Genomic DNA, 20744 nt, shown 5'->3' with positions numbered 1-20744 from the left:
TCCTGTTGTCTGTTTTATATTATAAGCTTTCATGCTGGGAATGTCCTTCCAAAAAGCACAAAACAGCTAAAGCACTTAAATGACTAACAAACATGCTAAGTGCTAAAGTTCAGGCTCAAAAACAGTATTATTAGCATAAAATTCTCTTTTGCATTACAGTCTGTGCAACAATGTGGCAGTCTTACCAGAGTCATTTGTGACTTACAGGACATCATTTCACTTCATCTAGCTCGGAGATGCTACAGTGGTTAAAATGTTGATGGGATTCTTTTCATGACTGATTTAGTGGTGATGCCATTGCCACTAGAATAACTTTCAGGAAAACCGCTGATGTTGTTACTCTCCTAATCAAATATGAGTGTTAAGAGCCTAAGGGAGCAATGAAATTTTGGCTGCTAATTTTATTTGCTCAACTAAGAGGCATCTTGTTCAATGCTTTTTGTTGCTTGGGATTGGCAAAGTAATGCTCCCGCAGGAGCAGTAGATACAAACTTCCTGAAGAGTGGAGTTATCTGTTGTTTCACTACTTTGTTATATACTGCATTAAGCATAAATATGTAAAGCAGGACACTACAAGCTTTTTCCAACATAAATCATTTTATGTGCATTTTAACAGACCAGGAAAAAGCACAATGAGCGAATCAGTTCTGCTCATTAAAAAGAATGCTTGTGTTCCAGTAGCATGCAAAAGACTCGGCTAGTTTGTGCTAGTTGCAAAATAAAAACTAAAATGTCAACACGAGGCATCTCAGGTGGTTAACACATGTGAGATTTGGAGCACTAGCAGGGGGTATAGGATAGCATTTATTCATTACAGCAGCAATTTGTGATTCACTGTATGTTTAGCTACTCTAGTTTTCCGTTAATATTTTGAGGGTTTTGTTATGCTATATTATTAATAGCCTGGGTTTGTTTTCTTGCATGTGTGTCAAGACCTCTGCTGGTCCTTCAACAGTTAGTTTGTGTATCGGCAGCAACGTAGCCAGAGAAGAGAGAGCTGTAAGTTTTCTGCAGAAATCTAGAAATGTTTCACTGTGTAGCTTGAAGCTTGGTCACTTATTTCGATTTTTTATTAAGATTGCTTAAGATTAGTTGCCAGGGATCCATTTAACCAAGAATTTGAAACTGACTTCACTACTGGGGGGGAGTGGGGGCAGCATCACTTTTATATTTCAGCTTGCATCCCAATTCAGAGAAATTAAGACACGTTAAAGTTATAATTCATTTTATGCAGATGTTACTAGTAAGTGAAAATTTCTACAAGTCTTTGTTTAATGCCCCTTTTTTCCAAGTTTCTCTGTCTCAATTTCCCTCTTTATTGTGCAAACATCAACATGTTAAACTCACTTGCCGAAGAGGACTGTTCTTTCTGCAGTACTCATGTTTGACAACAGCAAAAATGGTGAAACGGACATGGAAGTTAACATACAGAACTGATGCTTGAAAAAGGCACTTTTGTGGCTATGTTCATGTGCTGAAGCTATGTAAACAATGCTGGTCTCTTAAACTCTAGTCTTGTATGTGACAGAGCAAACTGTTTTTAGTACTTTTTCCAGTTGTTTTCTGGCTATCATTCATAAGCTGGACAGACTAAAATAAGAAGCAAACAGGCATTTTGAATGCGATCTCAGCACTATCTGCATCTGTGACATTCAGCCTTGACACACTGATGAAATAAAAAAAAGTTAATGGTTGATCTGCTTATGAAAGGAACTCGCAGATGGATTCTGCTTGTAGGGTTCTGTGATTGGTGTTGTATCAAAAGCACAGATTAGTCACTTCTCACTTCTTTTTCCTGACCTTGAATTGTGATATTGCAGTTATTTCCCTTTTTTGCGTGCTGTTGTACATTTCCTAAACATGTGAAATGGTAATAATGGTCTATATGACTTCCATTGAAGAGGAAATGGATACTTATCAAAACAATGCTGTGTGTTTGGGATTCCAGCATCCAGAAGCTTAACTTTTCTGGGGCCTCTCAGTTTAAATGGCAAATATCTCTGATGCTAGTACATTATTTTTTCAACCCGAGTTGAAAGATGCTTTGATTTAACCACATTCCACATTTGGAAGTAGAATTCATGTAAGAGTAAACTTAATGTTGTAAGTATTTTTAAAGTTGTTTTTAATCTTGTTAACATATTATGAATGGAAAGAATGAAAGCTGGAAATTAGAAATTTATCACAACCTCTGGAAATAAATCACCCTAAGTCAGAATGAGCTAAATAAAAATCTATTTGGGTTCTGTAATTTATTATTATTTTTCAAATTTCTTTAAGAATTGGAAAAAGTGCAATGTTGGGCTAGGCTTGGAATTGTGGCATTACTATATGTATTGCTATATAGAACATAGCATTTGGTGGGGTGGGATGGGGGTAAAGGAAGGGAATGGAGGCTGGAGAGAAAGTATTGCTCAGAATAAATGGTCATTACTGCTGTTCTTAATCCATAAAATTATGGTTACCATGAGGATAACATGAACAATCAAAAAACAATGCTAAACTTGCAATGTTGACTTCAAAGATGTTGCAGAGATTTTCTCAAACTGTTGTTCTTCATTTCAGCAGATAACAGGAAAACAGAGCTGTCTCTTGAGCCATGGCGTTTTCTGGCAGCTGGAATGAAATGAATTGGGACTAAATTGTGCTTTTCCACTGAACATGTCCTTTTCTAGCAGTGTCAGGGCTTGGGTGGGGTCGCTCTTGTTCACTAAAGCTTTTCAAAAAGACTGTTGGATTTTCATCAGCTTGCAACATTTTTGCAGTCAGAGGGAACAGTACAGAACTAGCTTGATATGCATACATGTTCTAGGGAAGAAATTTCTAGAGTTGAATTAAGTTGCACTTTTTGAGATGTTTACCGTGATATATCAGTATATTTGTAGATTGTAAATATGGAAGTAACAGATTTCTGTTCCAGGATTCTGGAGGAATTCAGATTCCTTTGAATACGATATGGAGAGTACTGAGATAGCTAAAAGATGCATGTTTGCTTAAATTTAATCTCAGAAAGAAGTTTTGATTAGTGTCAGAACTCAGAAAGTAAGTGACACTTGTCTAAGGGTATTTGTTTTGATTTTTTGTTGAAAAGTGTTTTTTTATGATAAGCTTTATATATTATATGGGTCCTGTTACACAAATGATGCAAGTCTCAATACATTTCACTTAAGATTCTGAAAATAACACTTATTACACATTTTAGGCTGGTACCTACTATCAGCAAACAAAATTGTTTTAACGATATGAAATATTTAAAGAATCTTCACATGTTTCTATGCCTAGTAGTAATATCTTTTTCCTTGCTGAAGAGCAGGCCTCTTAAGTATTAGTTTTAGAGGATAATTCATTTTAAGTTGTATACATATTGCAGCAACTCTGAGTTATTTACTAGACAAAATAAACTGAGGGCCAGCAGCTAAGTTATATGAAAAGCTGGGAGCGCATGAATGATAGGTAATATATACATGCAATTGTGCTGCTTCAATGGGTCAGAGATACCGACAAATAGTCCTGTTCACAGATTGTGTTTTGACTTTAAAAAGAGGAGCTGAAGTAACTTTCCTGGAGCCACTTTACAGAAATCTGTCACCATGATGGTTTTCTGATGCAAGTAGTCTCTCTAGATTGCTGTTACTAGTTTTGCAGTTTTAGCCAGAAAAATCCTTCTCTGTATATCACTTCATTTGCTCTCCGGAGCCTTTTTTTTTGTTGTTTTGGGGTTTTTTTTTTGTCTTTGCAGTGATCTTAAGACAAATTGCTGTAGTACTTGTCTTATAAATATCATTGTTTCAGAAGCCTCTTTTAAGATCATGTCATCTTCTGTTCCAGTTTATGATAAATCATGGGTATTCTGTGTACTGAAAGGAATGGTGGCACGTTTGCAGTAATTCTCTGGCACTACAGAATGTAATTTTACAGACTTAATGATCTTTCAGCGTTTATATAACAAAAATATTTTCCTGATAATACAGGCAAGCTACTATAATTGGGAAGAAAACATTATATGCTTCCAAATATTCAGCTATATGATGGAATGGATGTAGTTGTGTAGACTAACCAGATATATGTAATTTTGACTAGTGAGTTCAGCTATCTTGGAAAGGGAATGATTGAGTATAGTTCCTATTAATCTTTTTCTGGGGCTACTAGCCACCATGTGCATTCTTAGAATTCTCTGGAGATATGATTTTAGAGGCATAATATCTTTTGGGAAGACATTATCTTACGTTTTTTCTGACCTTGGAGATATGCTTAGAGGCTATGTGTGTATATACATGTACACACACGCACACATGCATGTACACATAGAATTCTAACTTTTAGCATTATGGAGCAGTAATTCAATCTGTCTGGCTCTGAAACTCTATATACTTTAAAAATTATGTTAACAGTTCTCTAGTGACATAAAATTACTTGTTGTAACTCGGGAAATGTACTTGAAATTGAAAGATTGTTGCTGTTGTGAGTTTAACTTTTGGAATACATGACTGATTTTTAGAACTAGAATGGCACCATCTGCTGACCAATGCCAAAACTGGCAATGCTAATTTACTTACCTGGTTGCTTAGTCAAAAATGAGCTTCCCATTTAGCATTAAGGGGTAGCTTGAACAGAATCATAGGGAGAAAAGTCTGGTGGTGGTGGTGGTCTTGTGTGTGTTTTTTTTTTTTTTAAGTTGACTTATATTTGGGACAAATATTCTTAGCAGAAGACATTACTACAATGCAAAACATCTGAATTGTAACATAGCTTTAACTGTCCAGTGACCCGGATTATTGCAAAAGCCTTTCTTATAAACTGTGGAGCTCTTTAAAAGAAATCATATTTTGTAATTAGACTATGTGTTGTATAGGGTTGTTGCTGGTATTCTGTCCATCAGCGCTTTAGCCTCTAAGCACACAAAGAGGATGAGTTGATGGCATGAGATCAGGCCAGGCCCCAGCTCAGGAGGTCTTGTCACAGCATGGGAAACTGATTGGTTTTGACAAGCTTTTGTTATGTGACTGTTGTTGGGGCCCAAAAAAAAAAAAAAAAAAAAAAAAAGGCAGCATCGGCAGTCTCTTTTCAGCCTGTGCAGTTAACCTTGATTTTTGTGCGTTACGGTCACAGGGAACGAACAAACCTAGGGCTTATTGTCACCTTTAGTTTGTAAATATGTAGATTTTGGTTCCATTGCTAAAGATAATCTTAATTTGAAAGTAGGTAATTAGATTTCATACATATAAAATATATTTTCATGTAGGTTCTCTGTTCTAACTTTCTAAAACATAGACGCAATGCTTCACTAGACTGTTAATCTTTAATTCTAGTCTCATCCATTTCTTCAGAAATTAACTTCACATTTTAAAGAATATCTGAATTATTAGATTGGTTAATCAAAATATGTTTGTATATGTACACAGTTATGTGTGTGTATGCATACAGAAAAGGATGCAAGTTTCTATGTGCAAACTGGTTTGTATCTGAATTGATGTTTCACTATAGATCAGTGGTGTGTTGGAGGCCATATAATATGATGATGCAGTAGATTGATTTAACTGAGCCAATGTGGGGGATGTTTTTGTTTCAACCTTAAGGATCTTTCATCCATCAAGATGAAAACAGTGCCCTTTGGTTGCTAATCTGTTTCTTTGAGCTTCTTCAGTCATTGCAATTATAGTAGTCCACCTACATAATAACTAAGAGAAATTAGATTTACTTTTTGCTTTGTCTGTTAATGGGGTGTGTGTAGGTTCTATCACCTCCAGCAACAAAATGCTGCTGCAAAATGGTGTGTTGCACAGAACTGCATGATACCATGAATTTTCTCATGTGGCTATTGGTAGAATACAAGCTTTAAATTTTGACAGATATATTTCAAAAACAAAACAATAAAACTACTTTTAGATAGTACGTTCAGCCTAACTCTTATGAGGATAAGAGGTTATGCTCTATAGAAACTAATTGGGTTATGCCGTTGAAAAAGAGTAGCAACAAGTTCCTCGGGTATTACTTAGTAGTTAAAATAGATACTTTCGCACTGCGTACAAATTGCCTGTTTCAGACAGGATTTTACTTTTTTATGGTTTTGATGTAAACATTTTGCATGTTGAAACCAGTGAGTAGGTAGTTAGTAGATGGCCTATCCCAATGAACTGTGAAATGCAGACTAGTTTTCTACTGTGCTTTAAATCAATAAAACTACAAGACATAAAACAATTGTTTATGTTAAAAAAAATTCTCAAATATGCAGTTAAAGTGCCTATGACCTAGTTTCAGTTTTTCTTACATGTTTTTCAGACGTTAGAAGTTATTTTAAAGTCTTAAACTCTTTATTTGCTCCCTTTCTGATCTTTTATGTATATCTCCTGACTTTTAACTTCTGGAAGAGAAAGTATGCAATTAGCTAATCTTCCTGTAGATAATGATTCTGAAGTGGAATTAATATGGTGATCCAAAAAATTGCACTTAAGGGAGTTTTAATAAGTCATTGCATGACTTGTGCAGACACCCATGTTGGCTTTTAGTGGACCGAGGTGTACGTTATTTCAAGGTAAACAGGATGATCGCTTTTTTTTCTTCTACAGCATGATGCTTTCTCTCTGGGAATCCCAGTAGAACAATTTGTAGGGATACAGTTATCAAAGCAATTTTGATTTCTTGAGTTTGCTGTGAATTTCAGAATGAAAAAACTGAGAAAGAAAACAAGTTTAGGACTGTCAGTTGCTTCTTGTAATTACTCAGATGTTCATCTTGAAAATGAAATACAGAAGTATTTGGACAAATGAGTTGCTGAAGTGTTGAATTTTTTTGTTTGTACAGGTTAATAAGAGAGGCCATAATGGAAGCAGTGAATTAAGATGCAGGTTATCAACTGCAGTGAAAAGAAGCTTTCTAGGATTTGTGTTTCACTTCCATATTCCCCTCTATTTTGATATCTGTAAATTTTCAGGATGTTCAGCCATCATTTTGAGCTGCACTCTCTTGTGTTGTGGATTTTTTTCTTTTAGACTGTTTGTTATTTTTTCCTTTTCTGGATGTGAGCCAGGTTCCTATGGAAAAACGCAACTGCGTTCTGAAGCTTTCCTTGGCAAACATGAGTGGTCCTTAATGGAAGTGAGACGAATCTTGTCATAAGTAGGATCCTGTGTTCTAAGACTTCAAATCAAGACGACTTTGGAGATTAGAATGTAAAGGTTAAAAGTTGAGTTCCTCCAATATAGGGCTAGGGTAAAACAAAATGAAGAGCCTTCTATTTTTATGAACTAGTCAATGTTATGGTTCCTTTGCAGCAAAGCAGGTAAACTGATTATCTAAATTAGTTCTCGTAGCCCTTGATTTGTGGGAGAGATTTAGATGGCCGACTCCTCCAAAGTCACGCATATTTTCACAATACATAGTAGTATCACTAATGCAAGTATTTGAGATGTGATATTGAGAGAGCAAATGATTTCATAGGTAATATGGCAAAGCATCTAGCGAATCATGGATTCTCGCAGGGAGTAGGGTTAAGCTATGGTGCCAGAATCCTGTTCAGACAGCTACATTTCAAGAATTTATCCTAGGAACTTGAAGAACTGTATCAACTAACTGACAAATCTGAACGTTTGAGAGGAGAGAGTGAGAAGGAAGGCATCATCTAGTGTTCTGCCTTACTCTCAGGTGTGAAGTGAGATTGTTGCAACTCTTAATAAAAGAAGGTAAAGTCTGTTCCGATACACAATAGCTCTATGTGCAAGCAGTGAATTCAGGTACTTCTGATTGGCATCTACATTATCTCAGACTCACAGCTTGGTTATCTGCATGGTTTTCTAATGAGACTATCATTCCTCTCAGGTGCTTTTGTGTGTCTGCCGTACATGGGGACACAATAACACGTAAAACCTCATTGTTTTTCATTTATCTGATGGGTTTACTTTGACTTTGAGTCAAAGGAGCGTATATGACTGTGTATATAGTTAAGTCAGATTTATCTGTAGTTCCATATATAAAGAATGGTTGAAAAGTTACCTGTTTTGAACCAAACTGTTTCCCTTTGATATTTGCTATAGTGGTTGCTCTTCCCAAAGTAGTTTTTATCATTCATTTTTTTCTGACTTGTTTCACCGTATAAGCCCTACACACCCGCCCGTCCCCCCCCACCACCCCCCCGGGGATAAGTGTGCAGCTTGTATAGGGACAGTAAAACCCTGAACTGCAGAATCTCTGCATCAGGACGTAGACAAATTTGAGTTAGCTCCTAGGATCTAGGTACTTTTTGTTCTCTGCTTTGATCTTTCTGTAGTCTTCTTCATTTACCTGTGAAGCAGTTCCTTTGTCATGCTCTGTACTTAGGTTGCCTTTTTTCCTTTTAACCCATCCTCTTTACTCATTTGTATTTGTTTCTCTCCCCTTTCCATAGTTATAACCATCTTAAGTTTTTCAAATATTTAGCTGTTGGGCAATTACTTTTTTTGAGCGTTTACATAACCATTTTTGCTATTATAATGAACCTGCACCACTTTTTGCCTTTCCTTGTAGCAGATGTGTCCAAAAGTAATTGCAATGCTCACAGAACTGAGTATTTTTGAAAATCTTTATTACCTATATGGCATCAATTTTTAGCTTAGTGATTTGTTTTGCTCTGGAGCTGAGAGTTTGAAGAGGATGTAGTAGAGTAGTTCTTTAATCCTGATGTGCTTAATTTATCAACCCGTGTAGATTGTTACTACAAATAATGTAAGAGCCAGTAAACAGATTTTTAATTTTTTTTTCTTTTTAGTGTTAAGTTGTGACAATGACAACTGAGGTTGGCTCAGAGACTGAAGTAAAGAAAGATTCTGAGCAGGTGGGAGCAGACAAAGCCAAGGACAAGCCTGAAGAAGCATCAGATACTCCAGAAAATCAAAAGTTCAGAAAAGCATCCTCCGAAGAAGCTGTAGATTCTTCCTCTGTCCCAGTGCCAACTAGCCAAAGCAGCCCAAGTATTCAGAAGAAGGAAAAGGATTTTTCTGAAAGCAAGGGTATTTCTCGTTTCCTGCCCCCATGGCTTAAGAAGCAGAAATCCTACACCTTGGCAGAGCCCAAAGATGAGGCCAAGAAAAAGGCTGTAGAGGAAAACCAAGCAATTGAAGAAAGTGAATGTCAGCTTCCAGAGGAGGTAGCTCAGCCAAAAAGGAGTTTAGAAGAAGCAGCAACTGAAAATCAGCATAATGCTAAAGCTGATGAGAAGGAGGAAAAGCACTCTGTTAGCAGTGCTGAAACACAGGTAAATGCAGAAAAGCTAATGAATACTTCAGAACAATTTTAAGGAGTCCTGTTTCATAATTTATAAAACACATGTAAGGCTTAATAGGGGTTATGTAAGGGAAGGCCAACTGTTTATCTTTTTTTTGCAGATGGGTTGATATAGTTATGAGTAGTAAAGCTAGCTTTAAAAGTTCTTACTTTGACAGATTATTTTTTGACTGCAGTCATTTTAGCAATCTAATTATAGTGTAATCTCACAAACACTTGTTTTAGGATAGTCCAAGGGGCAGTTGGCTGTATCACTGAAGCGGAAATGAGCAAGAATGAGAGCAGAAACTTCTTAAGTCAGCTTTGTCTCTGAAGTCAGTGTACTGCACAAATACCTCTGCGAAACTTAATCCATTTGTTATCTTTTTTAAATTATCTCAGAGTCCTTATGATCTCAGTTTTTTTTAATGCTATACTTTATCTCTACTAGAAGCCATGTGTGTGGCTGCTGTCCTTAGTGATAGATGCTGGGAGGCTGATGCTGAGTTGGCAAGGCAAATGCTACCTTCTGTGATACTCCAAAGTCTTGCTTTTTGAAATGCCTGTCAGTTCTTTAAACTCAGACCTCACATTCCATATAGCTTGATTTTCATAAGCAGTGTTCCTTAGCTTTGCATAATTTCTGCAGCTTCTCATTGAGGTCCTTTCTGTTAGGGTGGGCGAGTGGGTGTCAATAAAACATTTAAATTCTCATTTCAAAAAAAAAAAGGGGGTGGGAGGAGGGAAATGGCACCCTATGTGTGCCGAAAGCAAGAAAAGAATAGGAAAAAACTGGTTTTCAGTATCTTGTCCCCAAATGGAAAACCTTAATGCTGAAACTGGTTGTTATGCTTCCAGTGCCTGCATACTTTAATGAAAGGTTAATGCCTTATTGGTGGCATATGAAAGAAATGAGCAAATTAAAAAGAAAATCCATATTCTTAAGTTGGAATCGTTGTTTAACTTTATTTCATACAGCCTGCCAAGGAAGATGGTAAAGAAATGGAAGTTGAAAAAGTTGCCGAGGAAAAGGAAGAAAAACAAGTAGAAAAAGAAAAAAGGGAGACCAAAGAGGTGCAGACAAGTGAAAGTAAAACAGAGAACATTCCCCAGAAGTCTCCCAAGAAAATTAAAACTGTGCAATGTAAAGTGGTGCTTCTGGACGGTACAGAATACGGCTGTGATCTAGAGGTAAGACATAAAGTCTTTAAGAAATCTTTCTCTATATATTGGGGCGGGGGGGGCAATGAGTACTGTATGCGTTCATTGCAGTGAGAGTTTAATGAATGCATTTTTGTTTTAATTAATCTAATGAGTTCATTAGAATGTTACGTTCACACAGCTATCATTTAGGGTCAGTTAGCATTTCATTTTAGAATCTAGTCTTTAAGACCTTAGTTCATCCTTAGTTATGTACTCTGGCATACATTAACAAATAAGATAAAACACAACAAAATAAATCCTTTGGAAAGTGAGCCTGCCTTAATGTTTAGCAAATTTTCTATGAGCAGTTTCTGTCATAAGTGTTGAAGTATATTCCCTATTCCTCTAGCTGAGTAGTGACAGTGCACGCTTTTATTCTCCTATAACAGATTTTTCTCTATTTTCTTCAGTAATAGCATCAAGTCTCAGATCATTCTCCTTAGAGCTCATCCCTTACTTGAGTGTGATGAGCAATGGCCATGTTTGAATCTCCAGGATCTGTATATGTATATGAATCTCCAGGATCATCTATACACGACAATTGTTGCACTTAAGAATTAACAGTACAAATAACTGCACTATCTAAGAAACAGTAAAGCCACATCCTTCTGCAAAAGCAATGAGAGAATCAGAAAATTGATCTCTTGCTACCTGCTAATCTTCATTTTCACTAGAGAAAACAATGGTGCTTGCCTCCTCTTCCGTTCTTGGTTACTTTAGAACAATGCAGAAAATGATCAAAAGTATAGCAGATGCACTACCGGCATTTCTAAAGGGGAACTCCTCAGAAGAATTTTTAGTAATTTGTTGCTTCTAGACCAGTCAAAGCAGTTCCTCTCAAAAACCAAATTCTTCCAGAGTTTGCTTGGCTTGTGGCTTAAAGTAAATATTTTTTGTTTTCAAAACATTTTGGGACTTTTTAAACTGGAAGCTTAACACACATATATGAAAACCTTTTTAAAAATAAAAGCAAAGGAAAATGTATTACTTGTGCCTGGAGGGAAGGAAGTCTGTCCTTGATTTTCCTCTCAAATTTTCTTGTGGTGATGGCAGCTATGAAAGAAGTAGGCGAAGACCGTCACGGACACCTTCCAACAGAGATTCTGAACATCTGGATTTCTTGTCAAGAAAAATGTTACCACTAAATTAGCAATTCATATTTCATTGTACTGGTGCTCATGATAAAGTATGAACAAATTTAAAGCTTGTTCAGTTTTTCTCAAGAGAGTAGTGAACAGGCTATGTATACTGTTGATTTAATTTTTTAGGTGGTAGATTCAGACCAAAGAGGATTTTTTATGTGTAACACTTTGATGCTGTTAAAGGTCCTTTTATAAGACTAAAGGCTTACATGGCTTTAAAAGGTGATTAGATAAATCCTTGGAAGAAAAATCTATAGGCACTTTCCTTTGGCTCAGGAAACCCTAGAGCTGAAAATTCTTGATGACTAAGACTGTATGAGTATTCCTACATCCCATATTCTTGAACTTTTCCCTTGGCATTTGCTATTGCTGCTGTTAGATACAGGGCACTGGTCTAGATGAACTTAGGAGCATTTTTGTATGAGCAAGATAATAAGTAGACCTTATCAACAGATGACTTTAGGCTAATACCGTCTCCCAAAAGATGCCAGTTGATTCATTAAAAAATGTAAGAGGCTGTTCTGTATTAGAAAGTTTAACTGTAACTGCTGGTGATTGTGGGAGCTTTGCCAGTAGAAGATGCAAATGCTGATTATCATAAACTGCATCACTTTTTCAGGCTGTCACTTCATCACATCACATTCATCACTTGCCGAAGGCTTATGAATTGCTTTAACTGTAGAAACTCCCCATTTCTTGTTGGATTGGTGGACACCACAGGAGCAAACTAATTTATCTAATACTGGATTTTGGTGCTCCCTTGGAGCACATAAAATGTGTCTTGTAGGGCACTATGTATTTGGAAACCATATTTCCAGCGAGCTGGTGGTAAGACAAATTAAAACATGCTTAGTTCTATTTTGTCGTTTTGATAAACTTTATAAACACTTGAAAACCATGTTCATGGTATCTGAGGACTTTTGCTCTGTATCTCAAAAGTTTATGTAGGTGATATTTTCAAAAGTTTCTCCAGCTAGCAGTGCCAAAGGCAGAATCTATTGATGTGGAACTTGCTTGGTGGGCTGGAAACACCAAGGACTAACAGAATGAGATTGGCATGTTGCACAGCTGTGTCCCAATCCTAAACCACCTTCAGTTCTTCAGCGGCTGCTTTCAAAGGACAGGAGCTCTAAGCTCTTCTTAGACTCCACTACTTGTTATCTATGGGGGCAGAAAAAGAGTTCAGTGAATTAAACAGCTTGTGAAGTCTGTTTAATTTTCTGATGTTTTACTTACTGCTTCCAGTCATTTCTCTTTGTGAAATGAAGCAACAGCCTAATGTTGACTGAGTCCTACTAAAGTCAGCAAACCTGTATGTTGATTTTTTCGCTGATGAATTTGATTCCTTGCCTTGTTGCTGCTGCTGCTTCTACTTGTACAGGATGGCTCTTGGGTGATGAGAAGTTTCGATGACCACTAGTTTAGAATATCATAGTTCTCGTTTTATGGGTTCAATAATTTAAAGATGTGACCAAGCAACACCATATTATTCGGTTTGTTCTGCCAAATAGTATCTAATATGACACCAACAGCAAATAGACTTGTAAGTGGATATTAGAGCCACACTGCACTGGCAGTTATGGGCAGCATTAATATTTAGTATAGAAGACAACAGGTTTTTTCACAGAATCACAGAATGGTTGAGGTTGGAAGGGACCTCTGGAGATCATCTAGTCCAACCTCCCTGCTCAAGCACGGTCCTCTAGAGCACATTGCCCAGGATCACATCCAGACGGGTTTTGAATATCTCCAGCGAAGGAGACTCCTCAGTCTCTCTGGGCAACCTGTTCCAATGCTCTGTCACCCTCACAGTCCAGAAGTTTTTTCTCAGGTTCAGATGGAACTGCCTGTGGTTCAGTTTCTGCCCATTGCCTCTTGTCCTGTCGCTGGGAACCACGGAGAAGAGATTGGCCTCATCCTCTCGACACCCCCCTTCAGATACTTGTACACGTTGATGAGATCCCCTCTCAATCTTCTCTTCTCCAGGCTGAACAGGCCCAGCTCTTGCAGTCTTTCTTCAGAGGAGAGGTGCTCCAGCCTTCTCATCATCTTGGTAGCCCTCCGCTGGACTCTCTCCAGCAGTGCCATGTCTCTCTTGTACTGGGGAGCCCAGAACTGGACACAGTACTCCAGGGGAGGCCTCCCCAGGGCTGAGGAGAGGGGCAGGATCACCTCCCTCCACCTGCTGGCAACGCTCTGCCTCATGCACCCCAGGAGACCATTGGCCTTCTTGGCCACAAGGCCACACTGCTGGCTCCTGCTTAACTTGTTGTCCACCAGCACTCCCAGGTCCTTCTCGGCAGAGCTACTTTCCAGCAGGTCAACCCCCAGCCTGGACTGCTGCCTGGGGTTATTCCTGCCTAGGTGCAGGACCTTGCACTTGCCTTGGTTGAACTTCAGGAGGTTCCTCTCCACCCAGCTCTCCAGCCTGTCCAGGTCCCTCTGAAGGGCAGCACAGCCTTCTGGTGTGTCAGCCTCTCCTCCCAGTTTAGTATCATCAGCAAACTTGCTGAGGGTGCACTCTGTCCCTTCCTCCAGGTCATGGAGGAATATATTAAACAAGACTGGACCCAGCACTGACCCCCTGGGGGACACCACTAGCTACAGGCCTCCAACTGGACTCTGCACCATTCACCACAACCCTCTGAGCTCGGCCATCCAGCCAGTTCTCAATCCACCTCACCCTCCACTCATCTAGCCCACACTTCCTGAGCTTACCTAGGAGGATGTGATGGGAGACAGTGTCAAAAGCCTTACTGGCTTTTGAATTTGTATTCTGCGTGTTGTGGTATCTAACATTTCAGAATGTCCAGCTATAACAGAGGGTATTCCTCTGCCTTGCTTTGTTGTACTGCATCCATGTTTTCAGTGTCTCCCTTGATGGATTGTAATAGTACTATATGCCTTAGCTGTATTGCACTGTCATCATTAGGTATGAGCTGCTCAGCAGACTTATTACTGTTTCCCATACTGTAAAGAGAAACAGAGAGGACTTGCTAAGCATTCATTGCTTGCTGACACTGGTAAGTCAGCATACCATTGAATTATCCAAACCAACTCTAATCACTTAAATTGTTTGGGAGAGCATCATTTGTATTGGTAATGCAATGTCAATTTCTGCTGTTGTGTTTTAGCATTAGATATGAAAACTTTTAGGTGCGTGGACAGCATAAAAGCGACTGAAGAGCAAAAATGTCCCAGTGAGTACTGAGGAGAAGTTGTTCTTTTTGCAGCAAGATTTCTGTCCTTAGAATTGGAACCATCAGTACTTCTACAGTACACATTTCTAATCTCTCCAAGCCTGGAGAAATCCTATGATTCATTATTTCATAAGCTGCTAGTGGGTCAAAGAGGTAGGAAAGGGTTCTCTGCAAATTTCTCCCTACTTGATGCAGTTACTGGCTTGTTTGGCCTGCAGCTTTGCATCCTGACATACTAAATCTCTTGTCCTACTACATCTTTCAACCTCATCCTCTGCCACCTCCTTCCATGTTCAATTAAATACCTAATATGAATCAAAACCTCTTGTCTATTTCTTCATCTCTTTACTTCCTCCCATTACTTAGATTCTAGTCCCCAAAAGTTCCCGTTTTTTAATTCCCGCAAAATTCATAGACGTCTGGGTAGAGTGATTGTTCTCGCTGATTCTGCCCTTTCAATTCCCTTCAGTATAGCTCACACATATTAGTGCTGTCTAGTCACACATCTTCCCTTAGTAGACCACCTTCTTTTTCCCTCACCCCACATTCTTTCTTTTCTCTTGTACTTCTCCCTTGTCCCTGCACTGTGTGATCATGGGTTCCTCGAAGCTGCATAGTTGAAAGCCGCATCCTTCTTACCATCTTCTCCCTTTTCAATAGACTTTCTAGCAGTTTAATTACTTATTGTAGTCCTCTTGTATAATGTAATATAATGTTGGACAGATGCTGTCTGCCTCTCCTTTGAGATCTTTTGGGTAAAGCTAGTAAAGGAGGAGACTATAAAAGATCTGTTTTTCAGACTTTCAGAAGTTGAAACATAACTGAAGTCTCTTATTTCATGCTTTCATGTAGCTCTTTTTTCAAAGCTATTCTCTAATAAATGTCTGTCTGAATCAGATAGCTCAGAAATTCTTATTAGTTATTTAACAATATGAAATCTTCCTTGGGAATGTTTTGCCACAGCTTGCCGGAATCTTTTAAGTTTGTATTTTAAGTGTTAGTAACATTAGCTTCTTGAAGCCTCCATTTGTTACATAATTCCTATTCCTTTATTAGAATCAAACCATTTTGGTGTGTGTTTCTTAAAGGAAAATATTTCAGCCCTACAGGGATCTCTTCCTGGCAGTGTTAATTGTACACTGTTCACTCTAAGTCGGCTATGAGAAGGAATAGTGAAGCCTCCGTTAAAGTTAGTTAAGTCTACTTAATTTTTGTGCTGTGTTTACAGAAGAAAAAATTATATTAATCCAAATATTATAATCCAAATATTAACATGAAAAATATTCTATAGAGCGTTTGCTCTCCAGAACAAATTGCGTAGAGCTTTATATACTTATGTTCTGAAATTGCAAGAATTTTGTCAGGTCTTGAAATACCTTTCTTTTTCCCCTTCCCTCCCTTTTCTTTTAAATAGGAATAATTGACACAAATGATGTAGTACTCCAATACTTCCACTTTTATTTTGACATAAATTAAGGTGCTTTAAGTCTGAATAGCATCTCTATGTAAATTAAAAATTGTATTAATTTGATCTGCCTGGCTTCCCCCATCCGAAAATAAGACTGAGTGCATAAATGAAGTTATTGCTTTGTCACTACATGTGTAAAAAAATACCATTTTGCATTTACGACTAAAATATTCTGATCTGCAATATTTTAAGTCCATTGTGATTCAATTAAATTAGTAATCTAGTTGTTTCCTTATTATTGGTAGTAAGTAAAAGTTTTGTGTTAAAACAGAAGCAAAAATTAATGAAGAAGAGGTACAAAGTGGAAGACAACAAATAATCCTGGAAACCATTTTCAAACATATGACGGACAAGAAGGTGATTGGGAGTAGTTTTTTTAAAAAAGGGGAAGTCATATCTAACAAATCTGATAGTGGCCTTCTACAATGAGTTAACTGGCGTAGTGCATGAGGGTAAGGCAGTAGGTGTTATCTCAACTTTAGCAAGGCTTTTGACGATCTTTCCCATAACACCTTCATTGATGAACTAATGAAATATAGGCTAGAAAAGTGGACAGTGAGGTGGATTGAGGCCAGTCATTAGTGCTTTATCGCAGGGGCGGATGCTGAGGCCATTAATAACCTGAACAGTGGTTCAGGTGCACCTTCAGCAATTGCACCTTCAGCAAGTTTGCAGATAATACAAAAGAGGGAGCAGTAGTTAATAGACAAGATGGTTATTTTGCCATGCAGAAGAACCTCAACAGACTGGAGAAATGGGCAGAGAGGACCCTCATGAAGTTCAGCAAAGGGAAATGGAAAGTCCTGCACCTGGGGAGGAATAACTCCAGGCACCACTACAGGCTGGGGACCAACCTACTGGAAAGCAGCTTTGCAGACAAAGACCTGAGAGTCCTGGTGGGCACATTGCTAGCTTATGTTCACCTTACCCTTGTGGCAAAGAAGGCCAACAGTATCCTGGGTTGCATTAGTAATAATGTTAACAGCAGGTGACACTTGGGCCACACTTCCTGGTTGATGGAGGTGATCCTTTTCCTCTGCTCCACCTTGGTGAGGCCACAGTTGGAGTGCTGTGTCCGGTTCTGGGCTCCCCAGTACGGGAGAGACATGGACATACTGGAGCAGGTCAAACAAAGGGCCACAAAGATAATCAAGAGACAGGAGCATCTGTCATATGAGGAGAGGCTGAAAGAGCTGAGGCTGTTTAGCCTGGAGAAGAGAAGGCTCGGAAGGAGTCTTACCAATGTGTATAAATATCTGATGGCTGAAGGAGTAAAGAAGATGGAGCCAAACTTTTCTCAGTGGTGCCCAGTGACAGAATGAGAGGCAATGGGCACAAAATGCAGTGCAAGAAATTCCATTTAAGCATATGAATATGAGGGCATGTCAACTATGAGTGTGGCTGAGCACTGTAACAGGTTGCCCAGAGACATTGTAAAGTCTCCATTCTTGGAGATGCTCAAAACCTGACTGGACAAGGCCTTGAGCAGCCTGCTCCGGAGAAGTGGGTTTGATTAAGTGACCTCCAGAGGTTCCTCCCAGCCTCAACTATTCTACGAGAAATGTGATTATAGCTGTAATTTCACAATTGTAGGAGTATGATGCAGACACATGCATGAGTATGATGCAGCACACATGTACTTTGAACATGTGTGTTAGCTGTGTTAGTAGTTTAAATTAAACTGTATAATTACGGTGTGTAACTTTATATGTGCGTTCTCTTGGTTGGTGAAAAATTAGTGGAAGAGAACAGCATGAATTATATTAGCATATAGTCACTAATAAAATGTAATCAATGACATAGATATAAATCTGTGAAGTTGACTAATAAAAGAATGTTCATGGTGACTATATGTGAAATACCAAAAGATAAATTGCACTGAAAACTGATTGATGCTACTATCTGGTCATTTTTGCTCTCTAATTAATGCTGCGCTAGCTTGATAATCCTTTTTCCTGTACCTTATTTCAATAGATTGTAGCCCCATTGTTTTGGGAGGTTAGCACCATTCTGTTTGCTACATGTTGCAGTGTGGTATCTTGCTAAGGTGTAATGGTGATTCTGACTTGGGCACTTCAATAAAATTTTAACTCTCATGACAGCAGTACTTAGCTGTGCTCTACATTTCTCATTTTAGAAAGATACTTTTAGAATAACTTTCAGTTTCGTGAAAAAGGTGCTATTGCTGAAAAATGCAAATGTGAAAACAGTATAAAATTCAGTATAAAATATTTTTCATATTTTTAGGCTTATTAGTTTTACTTTCTACTATAAGTGTGGGAGGGGTTGGTTTTGTTCTGTTTTTCATATTTTCTTGTGTTCTCAAAACTATTAGTTTTATATGTGGACCTTTTAGAAGAATGGTGACTTCTCATTTTCCTTTTTTGATTACAGGAAAAAGCAATTCTTTAAAATCTCAGCCTGTTCTCACTGTTGCCCAAATGTCCGGTTTTCTCTGGCTTTTTTGAAATCACGCAAATCCCTAAACCATGAAGAACTTTTTTGTTCTTGAACCACGCTTTTACAACTGGAAGACTGCTCTTTGAGGCTTTATACTGCCGGGGAAGTGCAGATCATTTTAAGCATAGTAGCCTTGGCAGTCCCCATTAAAGTGCTTGTGAAAAATCAAATCTCTTTTTATGATTGCTCATTGAATGTCATGATTTAGTCAAGTTATCCAGTTGTTTAGTCTGACACTTACCTCTTTACTTCTCTCTATTTTTCTTTATTTTATAAAGTAATCTTTGTATAGATTTGGTCACTATCTGTCTTTCTCAATTTTATGGGTTTTTTCCCCCTATTCTCATTTTCTTCAATCTTACTTTTTTTCTTGAAGGAATTGAATGTATACTGACAATATATATTGCTTGTCCTATGTCATCCTCTTGGGGGGAGGGGGAGTTTCATTTTAAATTTTGTTTCCTTTGTGGGAAAAATGAAAGTGGTATGGTTTGAAATTTTTTTTTTTTGCCTTTTAAACGAACAAGGGATCGCTCTCACTGATCTTGGAAGTATATTACCTCAAGCAAAGTTGACACGTTTCATCAAGTCTGTGGCTCTGACAAATTTTGCACCGTCTACTTACTCCTGTTATTTTCCACATGTACCTGTGTTCCATCCTTCTGTATAAATCTAGTAAGCTCAGATGTCAGAAAGTAACAGGACTCTGAGGAGTAATGCACATCAGCTAGATGTGATAAGCGAGGGAGAGTGGAAAATAATTTCCTCACCAACCGTGGGTCTAATGTATAGAGAAAAGAGCTCAAAGTCTCTTGTCTGGTACAAAAGAGACTCAGAAGTTACCTGAATACGTTGCACATCCTATGCCAGTGTATTGAAAGCCAAACAAAAACAGACAACCCCCTAGGAACTAATCAGATCTATCTCATCCCTGTTGCATCTTGGAGGGCTCCATCATGGTCAACTGTGTTAGCTGTTACCGTGAGCCTCCTTTATGCCTCTGGTAAAGGATACTTTTTGGAGATACTGGTATTACTTATTTCAGCTTTCTGGATTATAACCCTAGTACAGTGAATAGCAAAGCTGCTCTTGCAAAGATGATGATTCGATGCTGAAGTGCTTAACATTCTGAGTGGGTGATATGCATCTGTAACTTATTTTCTTCGAATGTTTCTCATCTTTTTATGCTTGGAAGATTGATTTATATGCCATAGAAATGCTATTTCTATCTGACTAATTATGTAGGTGTTCGTGCTCGTGGATGGCATCATTAAGTAATCCTTCCTGAGAAGCTGACAAAGCAAAGAAAAAGCTGGCTGCTAGGCAGAGAAAGTTGAGTATATGTGTTTCTTGAATGGCCTGATTTAGCTGCTTTAGGGGCATAACTTCTGCACTTCAATAGTAAAGGAGAAAAAAAAAAATCTTTTTAAGACACGCTAATGTTAGATCTAGGGGGGAAAATACTGCTTTGTTGCAGCTTATTCATGTGAATGTTCTCCCTTTCTCCTCCCTTCCCCTCCCTGCCCCCCACCCAGCATGTCCCTGGCAGCACAGTTAGTTGGAGATCGAAGCTGATTTTTCAAGGGCTAGAATAAAAGGCATACAATTTGCAGAAGTGAACATTCAATATGTCTGTGACTGTAACCAGTATGCCATGACAGTTACTAGATTGTGCTGTCTTGCCAGCTCTTCTATTATTTGACTTTGCAGCTGAGTAACAATTTGTGAAGTTCTGGGATTTTGTTTGATTCTGGAGTTCCATAACGATATTGCAAAACACTAGTTAACATAACTGCTACTATTTCCACAGGAAAAATAGGAGTGGTTTGTGAAGATTAATGTTACATTGTTGTCGAGGTAGAAGGGAAACTTAGAAGTAGATTTTGTATTTGGGAATCTCATCTTACTCCGTGTCATTTCTACATCTTCCTTGCTCCCAAAATTCAAATCCAGTATAAAGATACAAGTTTTCAGAAAGAAATCTCCTGAATCTATGTACAGTCTAGATAATTTATAATTGCATTTGAATTTGTGCTG

General features: G+C 38.2%; 1 protein-coding gene across 25 annotated transcripts in view; it reads left to right on the top strand.

Annotated features, from left to right (window-relative positions):
- Positions 1-20744, top strand: part of EPB41L2 (erythrocyte membrane protein band 4.1 like 2) — a 129226-nt gene that overhangs the window by 40373 nt on the left and 68109 nt on the right. For all 25 annotated transcript variants that reach the window (XM_068938309.1, XM_068938308.1, XM_068938304.1 and 22 more), the window contains 2 exons: positions 8741-9226; positions 10213-10425. In XM_068938309.1, coding sequence (XP_068794410.1) covers positions 8756-9226; positions 10213-10425 — 684 coding nt within the window. In that variant the 5' untranslated portion in view covers positions 8741-8755. The remainder of the gene's footprint in view (positions 1-8740; positions 9227-10212; positions 10426-20744) is intronic.

Source organism: Struthio camelus, chromosome 3 (assembly GCF_040807025.1).
Source record: "Struthio camelus isolate bStrCam1 chromosome 3, bStrCam1.hap1, whole genome shotgun sequence".
Classification (NCBI taxonomy): Eukaryota; Metazoa; Chordata; class Aves; order Struthioniformes; family Struthionidae; genus Struthio; species Struthio camelus.
The sequence above is the reverse complement of the archived record's forward strand: the minus strand, read 5'-3'. Positions and strand labels throughout refer to the sequence as shown.